This window comes from Amphiura filiformis, chromosome 2 (genome assembly GCF_039555335.1).
Source record: "Amphiura filiformis chromosome 2, Afil_fr2py, whole genome shotgun sequence".
NCBI classification, from domain to species: Eukaryota; Metazoa; Echinodermata; class Ophiuroidea; order Amphilepidida; family Amphiuridae; genus Amphiura; species Amphiura filiformis.
The window spans coordinates 25,737,717-25,757,462 of NC_092629.1; the positions used below are offsets into that span (position 1 = coordinate 25,737,717).

General features: G+C 34.7%; 1 protein-coding gene across 1 annotated transcript in view; it reads right to left on the reverse strand.

Annotated features, from left to right (window-relative positions):
• Window positions 1-16,395, reverse strand: part of LOC140171378 (patched domain-containing protein 3-like) — a 31,098-nt gene extending 14,703 nt beyond the window's left edge. The window contains exons 1-6 of the mRNA XM_072194625.1: window positions 16,033-16,395; window positions 9,409-9,655; window positions 5,311-5,381; window positions 4,469-4,588; window positions 3,947-4,094; window positions 2,497-2,594 (exon numbers count right to left, since the gene is read on the reverse strand). Coding sequence (XP_072050726.1) covers window positions 2,497-2,594; window positions 3,947-4,094; window positions 4,469-4,588; window positions 5,311-5,381; window positions 9,409-9,655; window positions 16,033-16,181 — 833 coding nt within the window. The 5' untranslated portion in view covers window positions 16,182-16,395. The remainder of the gene's footprint in view (window positions 1-2,496; window positions 2,595-3,946; window positions 4,095-4,468; window positions 4,589-5,310; window positions 5,382-9,408; window positions 9,656-16,032) is intronic.
• Window positions 16,396-19,746: the final 3,351 nt, after the last annotated feature.

A 19,746-nucleotide genomic window follows, 5' to 3' on the forward strand; every position in this document is an offset into this window, starting at 1 on the left:
TGTATGAAATTGCTAATTTCAAAAATCAAAATTATTTGATATCAGAATGACATTCTTCGTATTCAGAATGCAATTCGATATGTCTGATGTGCTCTAATGTCCCACAATAAATACTGTCCAAACGCTCATACCCCAGCCCTTAAAGTTAGAGTAAAATTTATATTTTTATATATTCAGAGTAAACCAATCAAGTGATGCCTACACACATCTTGTGCGATTGAATCATTGAATCAGTGACATATAAACTGGGTGCATATCGCTATTTGCCTTAAGTCTTATTTGTACATCATAGCTGTGTGAAGCTCCGCCAATAATCATGATAATAATACGATCTGTGAGCTTAAACACGCATTGTAGGCGTTAGAATGAAATTGCCATTTTCCTCGTTTTAGCTCATTCCTTTGGCTCAAAATTAAAAGGGGACGATGTGATCAGGGAAAACTAACATTTAATAGGAATCTATTCTTTATGCAAATCATATATTATGGCTTTAAGCTCCAAAGTCAGGGTCGGTTGGTAACTTTAAAAAATATGATGCAATGTATTATCTAGTTTGACAGGCCAATTTTTTATATTACCGGTATATTTTTTTAAATAAATCAGAGTTGTCCAGCACAAGTTACAAACTGGTTAATTTTATACCAAATAGACCTAGATATGAAAATTCAAATGTGAAAAAGTGACCCTATTTTAGGGTCGGTCAAAAAGGGCAATACAATTTTTGACCTGCAATTTCTTTTTTACCTTAAAATTGCCAAATTACCCGTTCAGTGCAAGTGAAGAAAAAATTAAAATTGTTTATAAATTATTCAAAAATGAAGAATAAGTTATTCAAATTGTCATTTGGTATTTTTTAAATGAAAAATTTGGCAAAAAAACAAAGAAAACAGCAGTGTTGACGAAGTTGAAGCCCCATTCAAATACATGTAGCTAATTTATATACTGTCAGTATATTCATGTAAATGCCTTATTTTGTCTTTTAAAATTCACAGCTTTCAGCTGAACCACTAGCAAGCTATATTAGCACATCTATGGCCATGACAAAGGTACCAAAATCTGAATTTTGATGCTTTTTACGATGTCCGGATGAGCAAACCACTGAATGGGCCTTTAAAATTCCATACATGTGTGTTTGTTTGTTTATTTCTTAATAATATTAAAAGATAGGTAAAAATAATACATAGCACACATTATATTGCCATTTATTATACTACATTTTCAAATACATTGACAAAATTTATATTATTATTATTTCTTATTGCACTATGAGCATTTAAGTTTTAAAATGATAATACATTATGCCAGCATAATAATTTAAAATCAGGATTTCAAAATACAACAAACTACATTCAAATAATCAAAGGAAATGGATAAAAACTTAGTGGCTAGGATAAAACACAATAATCAAACAGCAAATAGAAAAATCAATAAAAAATTTAAACAAAAGAAATTTGGCAAAAGTTGATCCTGTAACAATCATTGCAATGCCTATTATTTAAAAATACTCAACAAAAGAGCCTAAAATTTTTAAACCAATGTTTGGTGGCAAGAGAAATTAATAGACCTACTATTTTGGATAGAATCTTGATTTAAAAACACCAGTACTGGTTGGTAACGGAGAAATGATTGAATTGTGGAGTTGATTCCAAGCAAGAGCCCCCCTATATTGAAATGAGCACCTGCCATATTCAAGAAAAGGCCTAATGGGTCTAATTTTCCCATGAGCACTCGAGCGAGTATTGAGAGTGTGTGAATTCCCTACAAGTGAAAAATGACTGCACAAAGCATTTGGGACCAGCCCAGAAAGACATTTAAAAACAGCAAGATTGAGATGGTAATTTCTGCGCTTTTCCAAAGTTTCCCACCCCATCTTTTTACTTAAGATACTCATTACTTGTGCGAATTGGTTTCCTTAGAATAGCCCTGGCTGATCTTGTTTGGAGGCGCTCTATTCTGTCACATAAATGCTTGCTGCAGTTGCCCCCAATCAATTCTTGGCAATAAAAGGGTATTGTGGTAAGACTTTCCTGAGACAGATACTTTCTTATTCTGTAGAACAACCCAATATATTTCACCACAGATTTAATAACATTATCAACATGAACATTCCAGGATAGGGTTTGATCAAAATGTAAGCCAAGGTATTTAAAAGAGGGCACTGTTTCAATTTGATCATCTCTAATATATACATTGAGAGGGGCAGCTTTATTTAGTTTAAAATGAGACCCAAAAAGCATTGATTTTGTACAAAGCATATATAACAAACTTTATACTGATCAATGATCCATACAAAGCATAACAATAGAGTGCTTAATCAGCATACTAAAATTTGTAAAATACACTAATGCTATATTGTGTGTGATCAGTGACCCTTGCCTTGATCAAGGAAAACCCAAACACATGCCATAGGGATGAGTACATACAGCTATATAATTTGCACAGGTTGGGTATGCATCAGAGAACTACTTATAAATATTGGGGAATTGTTTGTCTCACCTTGATTGAGTGAATTTATAGAGGGTGAATCCACTTGTGCTGTGTTCGTCTGCTAATTCAATAAACTGCCCCTCCCATGCTTTACCAATCAAATCAACCTGGCAAAGAAAAAAAGAAAAAAAGAAAGAAATCAATCAATCAACAATCAATCAATCAATGAATCGATCAAATTTATTTATTTACCACCAAAAATTTCTTCTCCTATGCTTCATTTAAAATCCACACTCTCCCTGTGGAAGATTTTGGTGATATCTTCCACTGGGGGGACCCGAATTGACCAATTCAGCATTGATTCTGCCCCCCCCCCCTCCAAGCGATGAAAGTCAAAATTTTCACGCATTTCAGCCCAAAGTCATTTCAAAGATCAATTTCAGACCAATATTCAATTCATTATAACCAAAATAAATGAGTGATAGGCTCCATGCAAATTTTCATGCACAATTGTTTCAAGAACTGGGGGAGGGGTATGTATCCTTAGTCCTGGGCACCACAACCCCTAGCTACGCCACTCATCATTAAATTAAGTTTAAGTAAATTAAGTTTAAACACAATAAATAAAAATATTGAAACACAAAACTGCTTCTGCTGCAAAATAATAAAGCTGCAGATATATACAACTTTCTTACACTCACCTCACCAAATGGCCCTCAAACATAATTGGTTTATTTTGAATACGTATCAAAGCATATATATATATATATATATATATATATATATATGACTCCATATTTCCACAATTTCAACAATGATGGTATATGACATATGAGTGGTCCCTGAGATTTGTATGCCTTTTGTCATTTATATATAGATCTATTTTAAACTCAAATTCATAAAAAGTTCAAAGGGCAGCCACCCCTTCCCCCCCCTTGGCTATGCCAGTGGAAATCCGCACATACTGCCTCAAAAAGACTGCCTTGGTGGTCAAGCAAGGTCACAAACAAATATCATATGTGACCAGTAGCGTAGACAGCGGACAAAAATTGAAAGAGAGAAGTGCCCCTCTGACAAAAAAATTAGACAATCATGAAGACAAAGATAAAGAAAAGGGGCAAGGAGGCCGTTTTCAACCAAAATAGTGTAAAATGGCTACATGCACAGTAAGTGCAAAGACTTAACATGTAGTGTTTAAACAAATGCAGTATATGTATATCCCGGATGTATATATCCCCATGACTAAACTTACATAATTGCTATGTTGTTATATATTATACCACTTGTTACTTGCATATAAAATGCTCAACTTTCTTCAGAATGGCAGCTAGTATTCATACCACTTATTAGTATTCTGATTTTAGATTTTATGATCAAACCAAACTGATATTTAGTATTGAAACCAGGAGAATAGATTCAAATACAAAAATACCACTACTATTACTAAAGTATTCAGAATACAACATGCATATATTCAGAATACTAGTATTAAATTCTAATTTGGTAAGGATAAACTTACATAATTGCCACTTGCTTTATCAAATACTTTCTGGTCCTTGATAAAGTATGTCATAAGTGTTGCTTTAGCTCCGGTGATGCGATTTGAACCATCTCTAGTGATTTCTCCTAATCTTGCTTCTAAGTCTATTGGAGAAAAGAATACAGGGCTGCAAACAAACAAATAAAACACAGATTAAACCAAAGAATAACAAATATATGTAAGGGAGTGTTCATAAATACTTTGGTGGGGTCCGGGGAGGGTTGGAAAATGTGGGGGGGGGGCTCAAAAAATTCATCATTTGATCCATTTTAGTACTAAAATTGTTCATTTGTGTATTGTCCCTGTTAGTACTTGTAGCAGCCCAGTGGGGGGGGTCTTCTTGGTTAAGGTGTATGGGGATGTGCCATCAATTTTGGTATATATTTTCAGAGCAGCCCTCAAGGGAGTAGCAGCTAGGTCAATGGGATGATTTTGCAATTTTGCCAGGTGGTACAACAATAGGTACTGTAATTTTTACCTGATTTAATTGGCTTCATTTACCTGATTAAGTTGGCTTCATTGATTTTGTCCAATATATCTTCATCACTTAAGCTGTTGATAATGGTAGTATTGAATGACCATAGCTCTAGCAGGCTGGATACAAAACAGTTTGGACCAAGTCTAAAAATAGAAATGATAATATCAAATTAAAACAAAACTACAACAACATCAAAATATACGAGTGGATATTCATACGTAGCGGTAGATAAAATGAATTAAAGTTAGTAACTTCAACACTACACTATTTTTAGCTCACCTGGAAAGTTTTCACCATCTGCTGAAGACGCTTGTCGAGCTAGTGAAAACGTTCCAGGTGAGTGAAAAATAGTGTAGTGTTGAAGTTAAAACCCCTGGTTAAAACTTTGATTCACAAGATCAAAATAATTTCAAGACAATTAAGATCTTATCAGGGTTTTTTTGCATGCTCTGCTCACCCTCTTTCAATCAAGCACACATTTATTGACCTTTTCAAAAATTATGTTATGTGTGAGGGGGTCATCAAATTTTTAATCCCGAGATAGGGGGGTTCAAGTTCAAATTCTTCCAAGTCAGATTTTTATCAATAGTAACACCTTTTTCAATTTAATGCATTTGCATGATCTGTGTTATCAAGTGCAAGTTTAAAATTATCTAAGATCTAAGATGCCTGTGATTGGTCAATTACATGATATCTCCACTTTAATCACCAATCAGAATGGAGCTTTGCAAATAATTCACCCCAATATTTTTGTGGTGTGAAATTATTCTAACAATGTTGCTGATTGATCCAATTGATAATGAAAACCTCTTTTTGCCCAATAGGCAGGTAGTTCTCTTGCAGTTAAACATGTATTTATTCTTACTTGTAACATAGTGTATTCCAGTCATCGTCATCCACAGTGATGCCTAGAACCTCATCATGTAGTGTTGCCATCTGAAATTAATAAACAATTGAAGCCATATTGTAACATTTCCATATGAAATATATTTTGTATTTCTTTTCCACAAAATGTTAGTTTTCATGGTCAGATATGTCCCATTTTAACAGATTAGGTAAAACAAAGAAATTGCTATTTAATACCAGCAAAAAAAAGCATTTCTCAAAGCTGCAGTGTGTATTCATTTTGCAGAGCAAAACTTGCCCGGGTCGATGCATAATTGCAATCCGCACTGATTTGAAAATCTTCCCAACTTTGAGAAATAAAAATTTTTTTGCCTATAATCCTTAAAGGCCTATTTTCAGTGATTTGCTCACTTAGAAAATTGTAAAAACCATTAAAATTCAGTTTTTTGCACATTTGTTTATTAGCAGCATAGATGCCCTAACATAGGCTACTGGTGGTTGAGCCGAAAGCCATGTATTTACATTTACAAAAAAAAAATATATTTTACATGAAACTGTAATTTCTCTAGGGGTTCAACTTTATCATTACTGCTGTTTTCCTTGTTTTTGCCAAATTTGTAATTAAAAAAATACCCAATGACCATTATCCTTCACTTTTATGTAATTTATACACAATTTTTTTTACCTTTTCGTTTGGATCACTGAATGGGCCTTTAATAAGAATCAGAACAATAGGTAATATAATGTGGCTATTAATGTGAACAGGGGTGAAAACCTACATTGCAACCAAGTTTAATGGCCAGATAATGAGGAAGGAAGTTGCTATGAACTTCTATACATGCATGTATACTGTGCCAAGAAAGTATCCTTACACTTGGAAAAAATAATCACAATTTCAAAACTGAACCATACTGGGGTAAATTTGTCTTTGTAATAGATGCACTATCTAATCCTGCACATTATGACACCACATTGAATCCAATATGACCTCAAGAATTAAAGTTACAAGCAATATAGACGAAGGTCCGGTTTTAAAAGTGACAAATTGGCCTAAACGATGACAAAAAGATTCCAACAAGTGCAACAAAGAGACTACACAGTTTCTTCAATGAAGCTTTATTTAAAGCAGTATTTATTTCAGTTTTTACTTCTCTGTACTTTTCATACCTTGCATTTTATTTGTCAGCTCTTTTGTTTCAGTTTTCTTTTGTTCCTTTTGTTTTAAATCAAAGGCACTCACAAATTAGCCATTTACCACTCTCAAACCAGATGTCTACTAGTCTGTGGAGTTTTGAATAGGCCAGTGTGTCACTTTTAACACTGGACCTTCGTCTAATCAAATGCTTGTAACTTTGCTTCTTGAAGTCACATTGGATTCAATGGGTTGTCAAAATGTGCCGGATTAGATAGTGCATCTATATTAAAAAATTTACCCCAATATGGTTCAGTTTTAAAATTGTGATTATTTTTCCAAGTGTAAGGATACTTTCTTGGAGCAGTATATAACAACTTGCATTCATGTATGGTGAAAGTGTTATCATCAGGGCATACCTATTTCCACAGGGCAAAATTCTGTATATTCATGTTCAGCAAAATATATACGATAAAATTAATACAATACTTCCTGCCATTTTGCTCACAAAAAATTAGAAAATTTTAAAAGACAGCCTTGATTAGAACATAGCTAAAGAGCAGGCCCTTAGATAGGATTTATTTTGGGGTTGCAGCAGGCTCAAATAGACATTTTGCTAATTTTTCCCTTCAGAAAAGGGCTGATTTAACATTTTTATCAAATAAGTGAACCTTTTTGGTAAATTTTCCTCCCGGGAGTCACTCCCATTGTGGCCTGTACACCATCCGCGCTAATAAAAATGTGTAAAAAGGGTAGCTTTTTGTGGGTGGGCACGATATGCACAAATTGTGTTTAGGGTGTCAAAAACATGAAAAAACTCAACGAATGCACAAACGCATTGGGGCCAAAGAACTGTGCACTAATAGATGAGAATGTATTGGATCCTAGTGTTTCCTCACATACTTGTTCAACTACGTCGACATCACGCATGAATAGACGCGTATAATTTGGGGTATTAAAGTGTATTTTACGCTTAACTTGTTCAGGTGACATGTATGAAGAAGTCGGTGAGGACTCTTGAACTTGACAGAACTAGTGACCTTAATCATTTCACTACCTACATTCTACACATTCGTCATAGCATATAGTACGACCAGAAAGGTTTTCATAATCAATATCATTACAGAAATCGGTCAATCCTTCATGTAATTATTTCGTGTAAGCTAATCCTAACCCTAACCCTAATCCTAACCCTAAATCATAACCCTAATCCTAACCCTAAACTACATGTAACCCTAACCCTAATTTCGTGTAAAATTACATGAAGGAATAACCCAGAAATCCATAAACTGATAAACATCACATTAAAAAAAATTTTATATACAAGAATGATAATAAATGACAATAAATGAAATTCTCACATACTATCATGGGGCACTCACAGACATTATGTAAGCATAGAATTTACCTTTTAGAACTATGTAAAGTTTATTTTATTAAAATCTTAACTATGCAAAATAAAATATTTCATATAGCAAAATTGCAATTGCTAATACACAGAAATGAAATTTAGGGGATGAAATTTGATGCAAGGAATAAAATCCCTGCTTAGGGTGTGAAAACAGCCCTGTTTAGGGTGCTTTTAAAAAGTTGATTATCGTGGATGGTGTACAGGCCACAATGGGAGTGAACCCCTGGGATTTTTCCTTCAAAAAAGGGCTGATTTTCAATGTTTTTAACAAAAAGTGGACCCTTTTATTAAGATTAGCATTTGGGGTGCACACCCCTTGGCTACGGCCTTGATAAACAGGTTTGTGGTCAATTTGTTCTTGGGCAGTTTTGATGTAAACTTAGTACAAACATAAAAAAGGAGGTCTATGGTACAAACTTGTATCTTTTCTCCGGTTGCTACACAAAATGTACAATTAATGTAGGCCCCTACATTCCAAAGCTGATTTTGCCAAGGCATTTCAATCAATTGTTTTGATGTTGTTAAAGCTGCAAGCAATAGCCATTCCAGACAAATCCCTGAAAAATGTATACTATTTTTTGCACAATTCATTTGTTGGAGCCTACTCCCTATTCCAGAAAAAAAAAACTAATTTGTTTGGATTAAAAAATATTATCCCAGTTTCGGCATATTTTCTGACAATCAAGTCACAAAAATCAAAGACTTGGAACGAGTCTAAGCATTCAAAATCTTGAGTATATGCCGGAATTTTGCTATAATTGTCACTTTTTTCTGTTAATTTGATTAAATGATTGGTTATCAGAATGAAACATGTCTTTTCCAAAAATTAGACTGTACATATAAACTGACATTAGTCTTGGTACAAGTCTTTGGGCTTGATTGTCACAGCATACAAAAAAACACCTAAAAATGCATGTTTTTGGCCCTTATTTCCAATAATTGACCAAATATTATACTTTCACTTATATTGCCAGTTAGGACTAACGAAAGGATTAGGATTTAGGGACTGTGCAATACTTATGAGCCCCCCTTTTATTGTAAAATTTCCAAACGGCTCACCAAAAATCGCTTGCCCCCCTTGAACATGCCAAATTTTGGGATCCCAATTTGCAAACCTTAAATGGTCTATATACATGTTAGTGAAAAGCAGCAGCAGGAAAATTTGCATATTTAAGTGTTTCAGATTGTTTTCCTTTTAGAGCATTTTATTTAAAAGCGCCCCAATAATTGGTGCCAAAATTGCTCCCCGCCTTAGCTTGCCAAAATTGCTTGCCCCTCCTTTTGGCTTGCCAAAATTTCTTGCCCCCCAATTTTACCCTCCCTAGGGCTCATAATTATTGCACAGCCCCTAACTGCCCCTTAGCTATGTTTCATTAGGCAAAACACAAAGTCATGTTTTTGGCTCTTTTTCAAGAAATTAGTAAAATAGTCAACTTTTTCTTTTATCACCAGTGAGGACTAAAAGAATGATAGGATTGAGCTAAGTTTCATTTGGCAGAACTTGATAATATTTTTGTTTATCCCAAAAAATTAGTGCCGTATTTTTGTGGGATAGGGAGTAGTTACAAAATTACCTTTTGTAATGTTTGTGATGTCAACACATTATCAGCTTCCACAGTGTATATACCAAATCTCCTTTCTGACGGGAAATGTTCTTCAACAAAATCTTGATGGTTTAAAACCTGTGCACCAACTGGTACCCACAAGTATTCTGTCCGACTCTCTTGTCTGAATTTAATCATCCCTGCTGAGCAGCATATTCCAATAAGCAATGCTATCAAGATGGTCACCCATGGGTAGCTGCCAACGAGTCGACCAAATCTGTCAAAGGACAAGAAAAGTTTGGAAAACATTGGAGCTTATTCTACCATTTTTTCTGTGGTTTTTGCCGGGTTTTTTTTTGGTCATGTTTTCTACCAATCAAATATGCAAATAACATGACACATGACTATGCAGCACATCAGCCTACCCACTGTGAGCCTACCATAGACTATCACAATTCCAAGTTTGAAGTTGATTGGTTATTGCGTTTAAGTTGTAGAGTGGATTAATGAAAATGTAGGCAAATAACATGACACAAAACTATACAGTACATCAGGCGAACATATCCAATCACTAGCTACCAAGTTTGATATAAAATTGGATGGATTGAGCTGTTTGAGCATTATACCTGAATTTATTGGTTGAGCTAGAGTTTTCAAATATCACATGTGACAAAGTCAAGTGTGATATTTGAAAACTCTAACGAGATCAATAAATTCAGGTATCATGCAAAAGTATCCATCCATTTTTATCATTATTATGTCTTCAGAATCTTTCTTTGTTCAAAAACATGATTTTTGGTCAAAAATGTGATTTTGCTTAAAAATGTGATTTTTGGTCAAAACATATTGCAAACACTCTCTTCAAGCTGGGGGTAGGGCTTTGCCTTTGTTTGGGGAAATAAGACAAATATTTATAGGGGCCTCCCCATTTTTATGATGTGTTGACAAAGACTTTGCAAATGCAATTTTACACAGAAAGGAATAGTAAAAAAATTACAAATAAATAAGGGCCTCCCTCACCAATTTTGAAAAAGTCCGCCGTATATATTAAAATGTTTTTTTTTACTTGGCCTATTAACCCTTACTGAACTAAATCTCACTGAATCTCACTATGAAAATCGCTGCTCGTGCACGCATTGCACGTGACTTGATGACGCAATCAGCCTAAATCATATACGCCCAGGGAATCGCTGGCCGGGCCAACGCCACCTGTGTGGCTACACGCTGGGGATCTTCTGCGTGGCATGCGAGGGGTCCGAGGTTCAACCCGGGGTGCAAAGTGACTTCTTTCTTCATCTTCTCTCCTTTTTCGCTTTCTTCTTTCCCTTCCGATAGTAAAAATCCCTTGTGTTCAGTTAGGGTTATGTAGCGTGTTTTTCCTAGATATAGGCCAAAATAACCCTTACTGAACTAAATCTCACTGAATCTCACTATGAAAATCGCTGCTCGTGCACGCATTGCACGTGACTCGATGACGCAATCAGCCTAAGCCATATATGCCCAGGGAATCGCTGGTCGGGCCAACGCCACCTGTGTGGCTACACGCTGGGGATCTTTGCGTGGCATGCGAGGGGTCCGAGGTTGAATCCGGGGTGCAAAGTGACTTCTTTCTTCATCTTCTCTCCTTTTTCGTTTCTTCTTTCCCTTCCGATAGCAAAAATCCCTTGTGTTCAGTTAGGGTTATACCATTATGAAAATTGAAACATATTAAGGGGTGGGGTATGAACGTTTGGACAGTATTTATTGTGGGACATTAGAGCACATCAGACATATCGAATTGCATTCTGAATACGAAGAATGTCCTTCTGATATCAAATAATTTTGATTTTTGAAATTGCAATGTAATACACATTTTATGGCAAATGATTAAAAATTGATATTTTTGATATTTAACAGTACTCAAGTAAACTTTATAAATCTGATGATTTATACTTAAAGTGTATGTAGGTGGGATGAAAAGCTGACGATCAATTGAAAATTTGGACCTTTTCATTATTGAAGATATGGATTTTTTTTCCCAAAACACCCAAAAAAAATGAGGTCTTTTTGGGAAAAAAATCCATATCTTCAATATGAAAGGTCAAAATTTTCAATTGATCGTCGGCTTTTCCTCCCAGCTACATACACTTTAAGAATATGTCATTTGTAAAATTTACTTCGAGGACTGTTATATATCAATAATGTGAAAAATATCAAATTTTAATAATTTGTCATAAAATTTGTATTATATCGTGAATTTCAAAAAATGATAATTATTTGATTTCAGAAAGACATTCTTCGTATTCAGAATACAATTCGATATGTCTGATGTGCTCTCATGTCCCACAAAAAATACGGTCGAAACGCTCATTCCAGATCCCTTAAGAAATCATTGAAAAACACCTGGTTTCCTTCCGGGTTCAGTTCATGTCCTTAGTTAAAACTATAGTGTATAGTCTACTAGTGGTAGCCATGCAGTAAAAAGCATTATTTTCAACAATAACAACAATCATATTTTTGAGTATATTTGTCAAGGTCAAACACAGTATAAACCTAAAGCAAATCGTATTATGACCGCTGGTGCATCAGCCTGCATGCTGTATCCGCGCTATCTACTGCTGATAGCATGTACGGTACTTGTTTGACTAAATAATACCACGGCCACATTTATAGTGGCAGCATCACCAATCGCTATTAGCTAAGAATATACAAACAGACCAACGACCCAAAGAAATCCATTTCTTATATTCAAGGTAACGTATTTCAAAAGCTTTCAGTCTCAGAAATGCAATGTTCACCTTCAAAACATTGTACACAAACAATCTGAAACGTCCCTAAGGCGGCTGCTAAACAGTAAATGCTCGTAGACGCGCCGTTCGCTTCATTTTTCAACACGAGCTTTACACATACACGATTCATAAACAATCATGGTCATTGAATATAAAATATACAATTTCTTACTTGTGAAAGCCGCTTTCTAAAAAATCCACAATAACATTGCTGCATCGAGCAAGACACCCCACGTTTTCCTGTGTTTCTTCTGCCATTTTTAAAACTTCCAATTGACAAATGTGCTGTCAAATTATATCATTCACTACGCGTGTGAAGACCAGCTTATGCAAGTCATTCAAAAAAGGTCTTTCACTCTCAGTCTCGGTGAATATTCTCAACCCTTCTTTGACAACGCATAGTTCAGAGCTGACTACTCTTTATGTTGTCAATATCATTCTAAGCATTGTATTGCAATTGTTATTCTCGACTATAAATCATGGCTTACACAATTCTCACCGGTAATATATGCTGCTGTAGGAGGGAGGAGGAGGGGAGGAGGAGGAGGAGGACCAGGATGAGGAGGAGGAGGATGAGGAGGAAAGAAGAGGGAAGGGAAGGGGGTAGGAAGAGGGGTAGGGGCTTTCCTCTGGACAGTCTTTCTTTCTACAAATCATAAAATATTTCATTTTGTGCAAATTATTTTCATCTATTTTTGTCCCCTTAAGGCCTATTATAGGCCCCTCCGATATGGATGCCCCGCCCGGGCCCGTACGCAGGTGGTGGGGTCCGTTTTTTAACGCTTTTTTGATCAAAAAAGGTTCAAATTTTTTTGGCAAAGTCCACTTTTCACAAAATCAGCACCCAAAACAAACAAAAAAAAACAAAAACAAAAACAATCCAACGTACGAGCCTGGCCCCACCCAAACCCTGAGGCTGATATTTTATTATAACATAGTCTCAGCCAAACCCGCCACCAAAGGCTGAAATTAATTTTTATTCGCATATTTAATATTATTGTAACCTTGATGTAACCTTTATGATTTCTAAAAAAAAGTGCATGAATCCATACATAAAGCTAAAATACTCACGGGTCTACCACGTGACACGGGTTTCTATAGAAATTCATGAAATTGTGCAACCAAACAGACGTAGACAAGAAAATTAACATATTTAGCCGGTCTGTGTCTGAATTTTCTACTGCAATTATGCATGTCTATAAAAAGTTGAAAATAAATATTGAAGTACTTTTTATCTTTTAATGCCATCCTAATTATTTAAAGGGACATTTCTTGCAAGCACATGCCAAATGTTTGGGATCCCAATTTGCAAACCTTAAATAGCGTTTTTAGATCGTTTTATCTAAAAGGTGCCTCACGAATGTTTGCCAAAAATCGCCCCCCCCCCCCGACCATAAATGTTTGACTACAAAAATGATTCTCTTACATACGCACAGTTTCTCTTATAAATGCATCTACGAACAAAAAGCTAACACTAATCCCCCTAAAAACACCCTTTTTCATTAGGTCAACAGATAACGCAATTCAATGTTTATCAAACAAACAAACAAGACACACACTTACCCCCAGAAAACGTTTAGGGCCTAATTAATGTCGGGTTATATAAAGGGTATACAAACGTTTTGATAACATTCCAAAAACATTCTTGAAAACTTGATACAAAACAATCTAAACAGAATCTTATTTTGCGAAAAATGTTTGCCCAAAATATTTGCAATAACATTTTAAAAACGTTTTCATGACCTTCATGTAACCCGACATTTAAATGTTATTAAAATGTTTTTTTCAACAAGAACATTTCTGTGTTTGCTGGGTTCAAATATTTTAGTATTGACAAAATATTTGGCAAAAAATGTTTGCCCGACCCGAGAACCGCGAAATCTAGTTTGTAATGTTTACACATGTCCCAACTTGCACCTAAATGGAATCGGCTAAATTTGTTGTCTTTGTAGGTCAACAGAGCAAAGTTCGACATAAAATCATAATGTTTTTATTATGACTTTATGTCCTCCCATAGAACTGCGTGTTAAATGCGCAAAATAACCAGTGGGATTTCTTTCACTTTACCTTGTTATTTCAGGTTAAAATGGACAGCAACCCTTCCCGACAGTTCCTATTACTAATATTATTTATTTCAACATTTTGAATAAAGAATAACAAAATTAAAATTTGACGGAAAATTAAAATATGTCGACTAAACCACTAAAAAGTTAGGGAACAACCCAAAAGCTCGATGAAGCCCTATAAACGAAAGTCCTTTCGTTAGAAGGCTAACCCAAAACGTTTTCGACATCATTCGCAAAAGGTTATAAAAGGTTGTCAGAAAACGTTTAAATGTCGGGTTATATAAAGGGTATATTAAGAGTATAAAACGTTTTCATAAACTTAAAAAACATTTTTTGATAATCTACTGCTCAGCAAACAAAATTGTTTCACAGAAAACGTTTAAATGTCGGGTTATATAAAGGTAAAACGTTTTAATAACATTCCAAAAACATTCTTGAAAACTTGATACAAAACATTCTAAACAGAATGTTATTTTGGGGTTGAAAAATATTTTGCGAAAAATGTTTGCCCAAAATATTTTCAATAACGTTTTAAAAATGTTTTCATGACCTTTATATAACCCGACATTTAAATGTTATTAAAAGGTTTTGAAAAACATTTTAAGAACATTTCTGTGTTTGCTGGGTTCAAATATTTTAACATAATGTTATTTAAGTATTGACACAATATTAGCAAAAATGTTTACAAAAATAGTTTACAATAACATTTTTTGAAAACATAAAAAAAAAAAAAAAAGCGCAGTGATTTATAGTGCGCTACGCACAGGCACAACGCCTAGACGTTGATCCACAAGCCTCAGCACACTTTACAGGTTGTCGCTGACCACTATGGCCCCACATCATTCCATAAACCATTAAACAACCATTCAGGGACTTTGCTGCTTCAAGAGCGCACACCCTAGACATTCCACAAATAACCATCGCAACCAGGATCAGCTCCCCGAGTTTCGTACGGGTTACAACGAGACAAATTAGCAGTGAGTTCCTTGTCCAGGGGAATTTCAAGCTAACTCAATTTTCACGAGAGCGTACTAGGTACCGCCAGGGTTCGAACCCGCAACCTCTCGCACCATAGTCGAACGCCTTAACGATTGAGCTAACTTGACTGCATATCATTTTGAAGCAACCACTGTAAAACGCGTAGGGAATGATATGAAATTTTAAAATCTTATAATATTAAATCCTTTAAAAAGATAAACTTTGACCGATGTTTTAACTACTTCTTTACAAACGTAATCGCACTCTTGACCCCTCCCTCCCTAACGAAAGGACTTTCGTTTATAGTGCTTCATCGAACTTATGTTTTTATACGATTTTCCGAATGAGCAAATCGCGGAATATGCCTTTAAATTTCGGCTACAAAATGGTATATATAAAACTTTTACTTGCGGTTTAAATAAATTCTTGCTATTTTTAGATTCTAATCTTTACCGGGATTCTTTATCAGGTGGATTTATGTTCTTGTTCTACGTAGTCATGGTAGTCGGTGACTTCGTTTCCGGGTATACCGGTAATTGTTAATTTGATTAACATTTTTTTTTCATGTTGTCAATCATCAAATAAAATAGTAAACAAATGTTAACAAAATTATTATTAAAATGAAATCGAGCAAGAAGCTGTTTTAACAAAAAACTGTTCTTGTATCATGGAAGTATTAAACCATGGTATATGGAATTGCATAGGCCTATTCTTCAACTTCAACTTTAGGGTTTTAACTTTGATTATACATGATAATACAGCAATATCACGAGTACAGCTAGCAATACGAGTATTTCGCTGTTCAAATTATTTTGTAAAAATTCAACATCACATTGACTTACTTGCAAAACGCCGTTTCTAAGACATTGGCGACGACACTACTGCAACTGACTAGACATCCTCCTTTACTGTCCTCCTCTGGTTTCTTATCTTTATACTTTGCTTTGTCCGATGTCATGATGCTAGTAGTAGTGCTTCCAACTTTATTCATAAAACCCAGAATAGATGGGCAACCAAATTTTAAAATAGTTCAACCTTTGTGTAAAAACAACCGGAAAATTATAAAAATGCTAGACACTGCATGTGCTATTATAACGTACTCTTCTAATAGACTGACATACCGACAAACCAATTTGGCAGTAATCGATTATTGGTCCTTCCTCCTCACGTGTATTGCTGCATGATCGTGTTTTCAATATTAATGAAAGGGAACAAACCAGAAGTTCGATGACGTCCAAAAACGAAATTCCTTTCGGATGGGGTATAAGGCCAAATAAAAATAAAAATATGTTACTCGTCCGGGTTTTTAAAAATTAGGAGGATGAGGGGCTTTTTATTTTCTATTTTTTATTGGAAAACGACGCTAAATACCTGTATTTGGCACCATATTTTGGGTATTCGACATCCGGGTTCGACATACAGATTGATATCTGAGAAAAAGGAGGAGGCCCTTTTTATTTTATTGTTTTGAGAGGTAGGTCCCTCTAGTGATCACAAAACTCTTCTTAAATGATGTACTATGCATTTACAAAGCCGTAAAATAAGTTTCAATTTCTGAAACATCTTTTTCAACAAGTTATAACTGAAAGTTTACAAAATAATAAGAAATTTGAAAAATCTCCAAAAAAGGAGGAGGGCGCGGACGAGAAACATGTACTTTTTTTTTACTCGGCCTAAAATAGTTCAAATATTAGTTTCGGGTGACCTTTTGGTGTTGTAATTTTAAATATTGTTTAATTTGTTGTGCTGTTTTATTTTTATATTTGAATGAAATAAAGATGAATGAATATTTCACACCGTACGCCCAGCACTTACGTTACATGTAACAGGTCAGCCTCCTAACAAAAGCACTTAAGGCCCATGACGTCGTCGAACTTTTGGGTTGCTCCCTAAATGGATCAATAATGATCAATTATTTACAATAGAACGAACAGCTCCATAGGAATATGAATATTCATATTTTTTGCAAGACCGGTTATACATGTAAGGCCACTGATGTAGGGCAAAGTTTACACTGTGGTGACGGTGACGTCAGTGATGCCAACGCCGCGCCTTAGGCGCACAATTGGGCTACTTGGCAATCACCTGCCGCTACTCAAAAAAGCATGCCGCTACTTGTCTAAAATTGGGCTACTTTTGCCAGTCTCAGGCCGCGGCACTAATTTGATGTATTTTCCTTTCAATTTAGCCGATTTATAAAGGTTTTGAGTCTTTGAAGCTCAAATTGAAATTACAATGGGTTTTGTGACCATTTATTGATCGGTTAGTAACTTCCCAGTAAGTACCGGAAGTTTCAAAGTCAAGTGCTTTTCCGCCCAATTGGGTGTTTTTCGTTCTAAATTCGGGTAAATCCGCCCAAATATCCGGTATTGGGCGCTTTTTTGGAAGCTTGAAAAATTGGGCTACTTGAGAATCCTTTACCGCGGCCTGGCGAGTCAATGCGCCGCGCCTTGACGTTGAAAAGTTTTGGCAACACTGGGTGACGTCATTAATCATATTTTTAATCACTTATTTTTCATAATTGTCTATTACATTACATACATTTCAAATTGTCATAATTTGGATAATTTAATAAAGAAAATAGCCCAGTGATATTTATATCCGATGACATGTCATAAGTCATGAAGTGGCGAAGTCACGGCCGGCTATTTTTCACAACATTTAATAATACCGCTCCATCTCTAGTCTAAATATATTTTGGATGAAAATTAAATTTTGATAATAAGTGACGAAGCATGTTATTAAAGCGCTTATGTACGATTTCCTTCAATTTTTAAATTGAAATGTCATATTTTCTTTCAGACAAAAATAAATGTTAAAAACTTATGGGCTGTGCAATAATTTATGATTATTACAATGAGCCCCTTGGAGAGGGTATGACTACTAAAACGGGGGGCACGTCATCAACACCGTCATAGTTATTGCACAGCCCTTATGATAAATAAATAAATAAATAAATAAATACAAAATAAATAAATAAATAAATAAATAAATAAATAAATAAATAAATAAATAAATAAATAAATAAATAAATAAATAAATAAATAAATAAATAAAACAAATAGGTAGGCCCAAACACAATTCCCGACATAGTAACAGAAATATAAATAAATTAACCAATGAATAGATAGATAAATAAATAAATAAATAGATAAATAAATAAACAGGTCTAAACAATTAATGAATAGCAATAGTAATAAAATCTGTTGTTAGACAACAATTAATGTCATAAGAAATAGGTAAAGAAGTAAATAGATAATATATAATTCATAACTTATCAATAAATATGCCAAGTACAGGGAATAAAAAAACATATGCCTAATTGACTATGATTAAAATAAGTGATCCTAAACTAAAATAAATAGCCTAATAAAAAATAAAAACACGCCAAAAAATAAAAAACCACACTGCCTATAGCCACCAGTTCCACATTGTATATCACACAACATCTATTATATTTCAAGTCTCAATTTCAAGACTTCTTTTCATGTCATATTCCCGGTATTAAAATGTTTGGGCGTGGCCAAAATGTTACATCATCCTAATTTGACCTAGAAGTTAGAACGACCTGCCTAAATGATCGGGCAATTCCACGAAGATTATATCAGGGCGCATACCACTAACTAAAGTGTCATTGAAATACACGTAAATATGACATGAAAGTAAGTTTGTTTTTCTATATACCCCATGTAAAACCATTTTTCATATTTTGGTGGCACCAATGTCTAAATAAATTCAAATTTAAAATTGCTTTTTGAAACAAGTTGATACTAACTTTTGCACAAAAGGGACCTGAACAGCGCGACCTTTATTTTCAGCTTGCACAAACGCCTCCTTACTGCTCCTTACCATGGCCATAATAATTATATGCGGATTAATTTTAACCAAACTTTTTGACCAGATCGAGATACACCATTTTGTGCTATTCTGGTCATTGATCAATTGTATGTCTTTTACTTTAATTATATGGGCTAATCATCTTGCTCCAAAGGGACACCCACTTGTTCACACTACTGACCTATGTTTAGCCTTCTTAGTCCCAGACATACCAAGGGAACCAAATTTGAATGACTCTTGGTTGTGTTGATAAAAACGGTAGAAAATTTTCTGAATCGAATGTGCATGGGTGATAGGCCTATAGGCTCTTGGAACAATATCATGGCCGGAACTGGTAAGGCGTGAGTGTCAGCTGCAATTCTGGCATTTCTTCTGGTGCTGCAAAACCTCAGAAGAGTATTGACACGCATTGGTTGATTTGCAAGCATACAGACACACCATTGACAAGCATTATACAGGATAAAAAGTTTGATGTGGAAAATTAAGAGCATGAAGCTGGTAGGTGTAATGACAATTTATGTAGGATTAAAATCATTGTTGTTCAGGGGTTCATATCTCTAAAGTTTGTATTAACTTTTTTCAAAAAATCAAATTGAGATAAAAATTTTAATCTTATAAAGACATTGGTGAGATCAAAATATTAAAAGATATTGTATACATGTGGTAGAAAAAGAAACTTTCTTGTATTTTCACGTGTATTTCAATGAGATATTTACTTA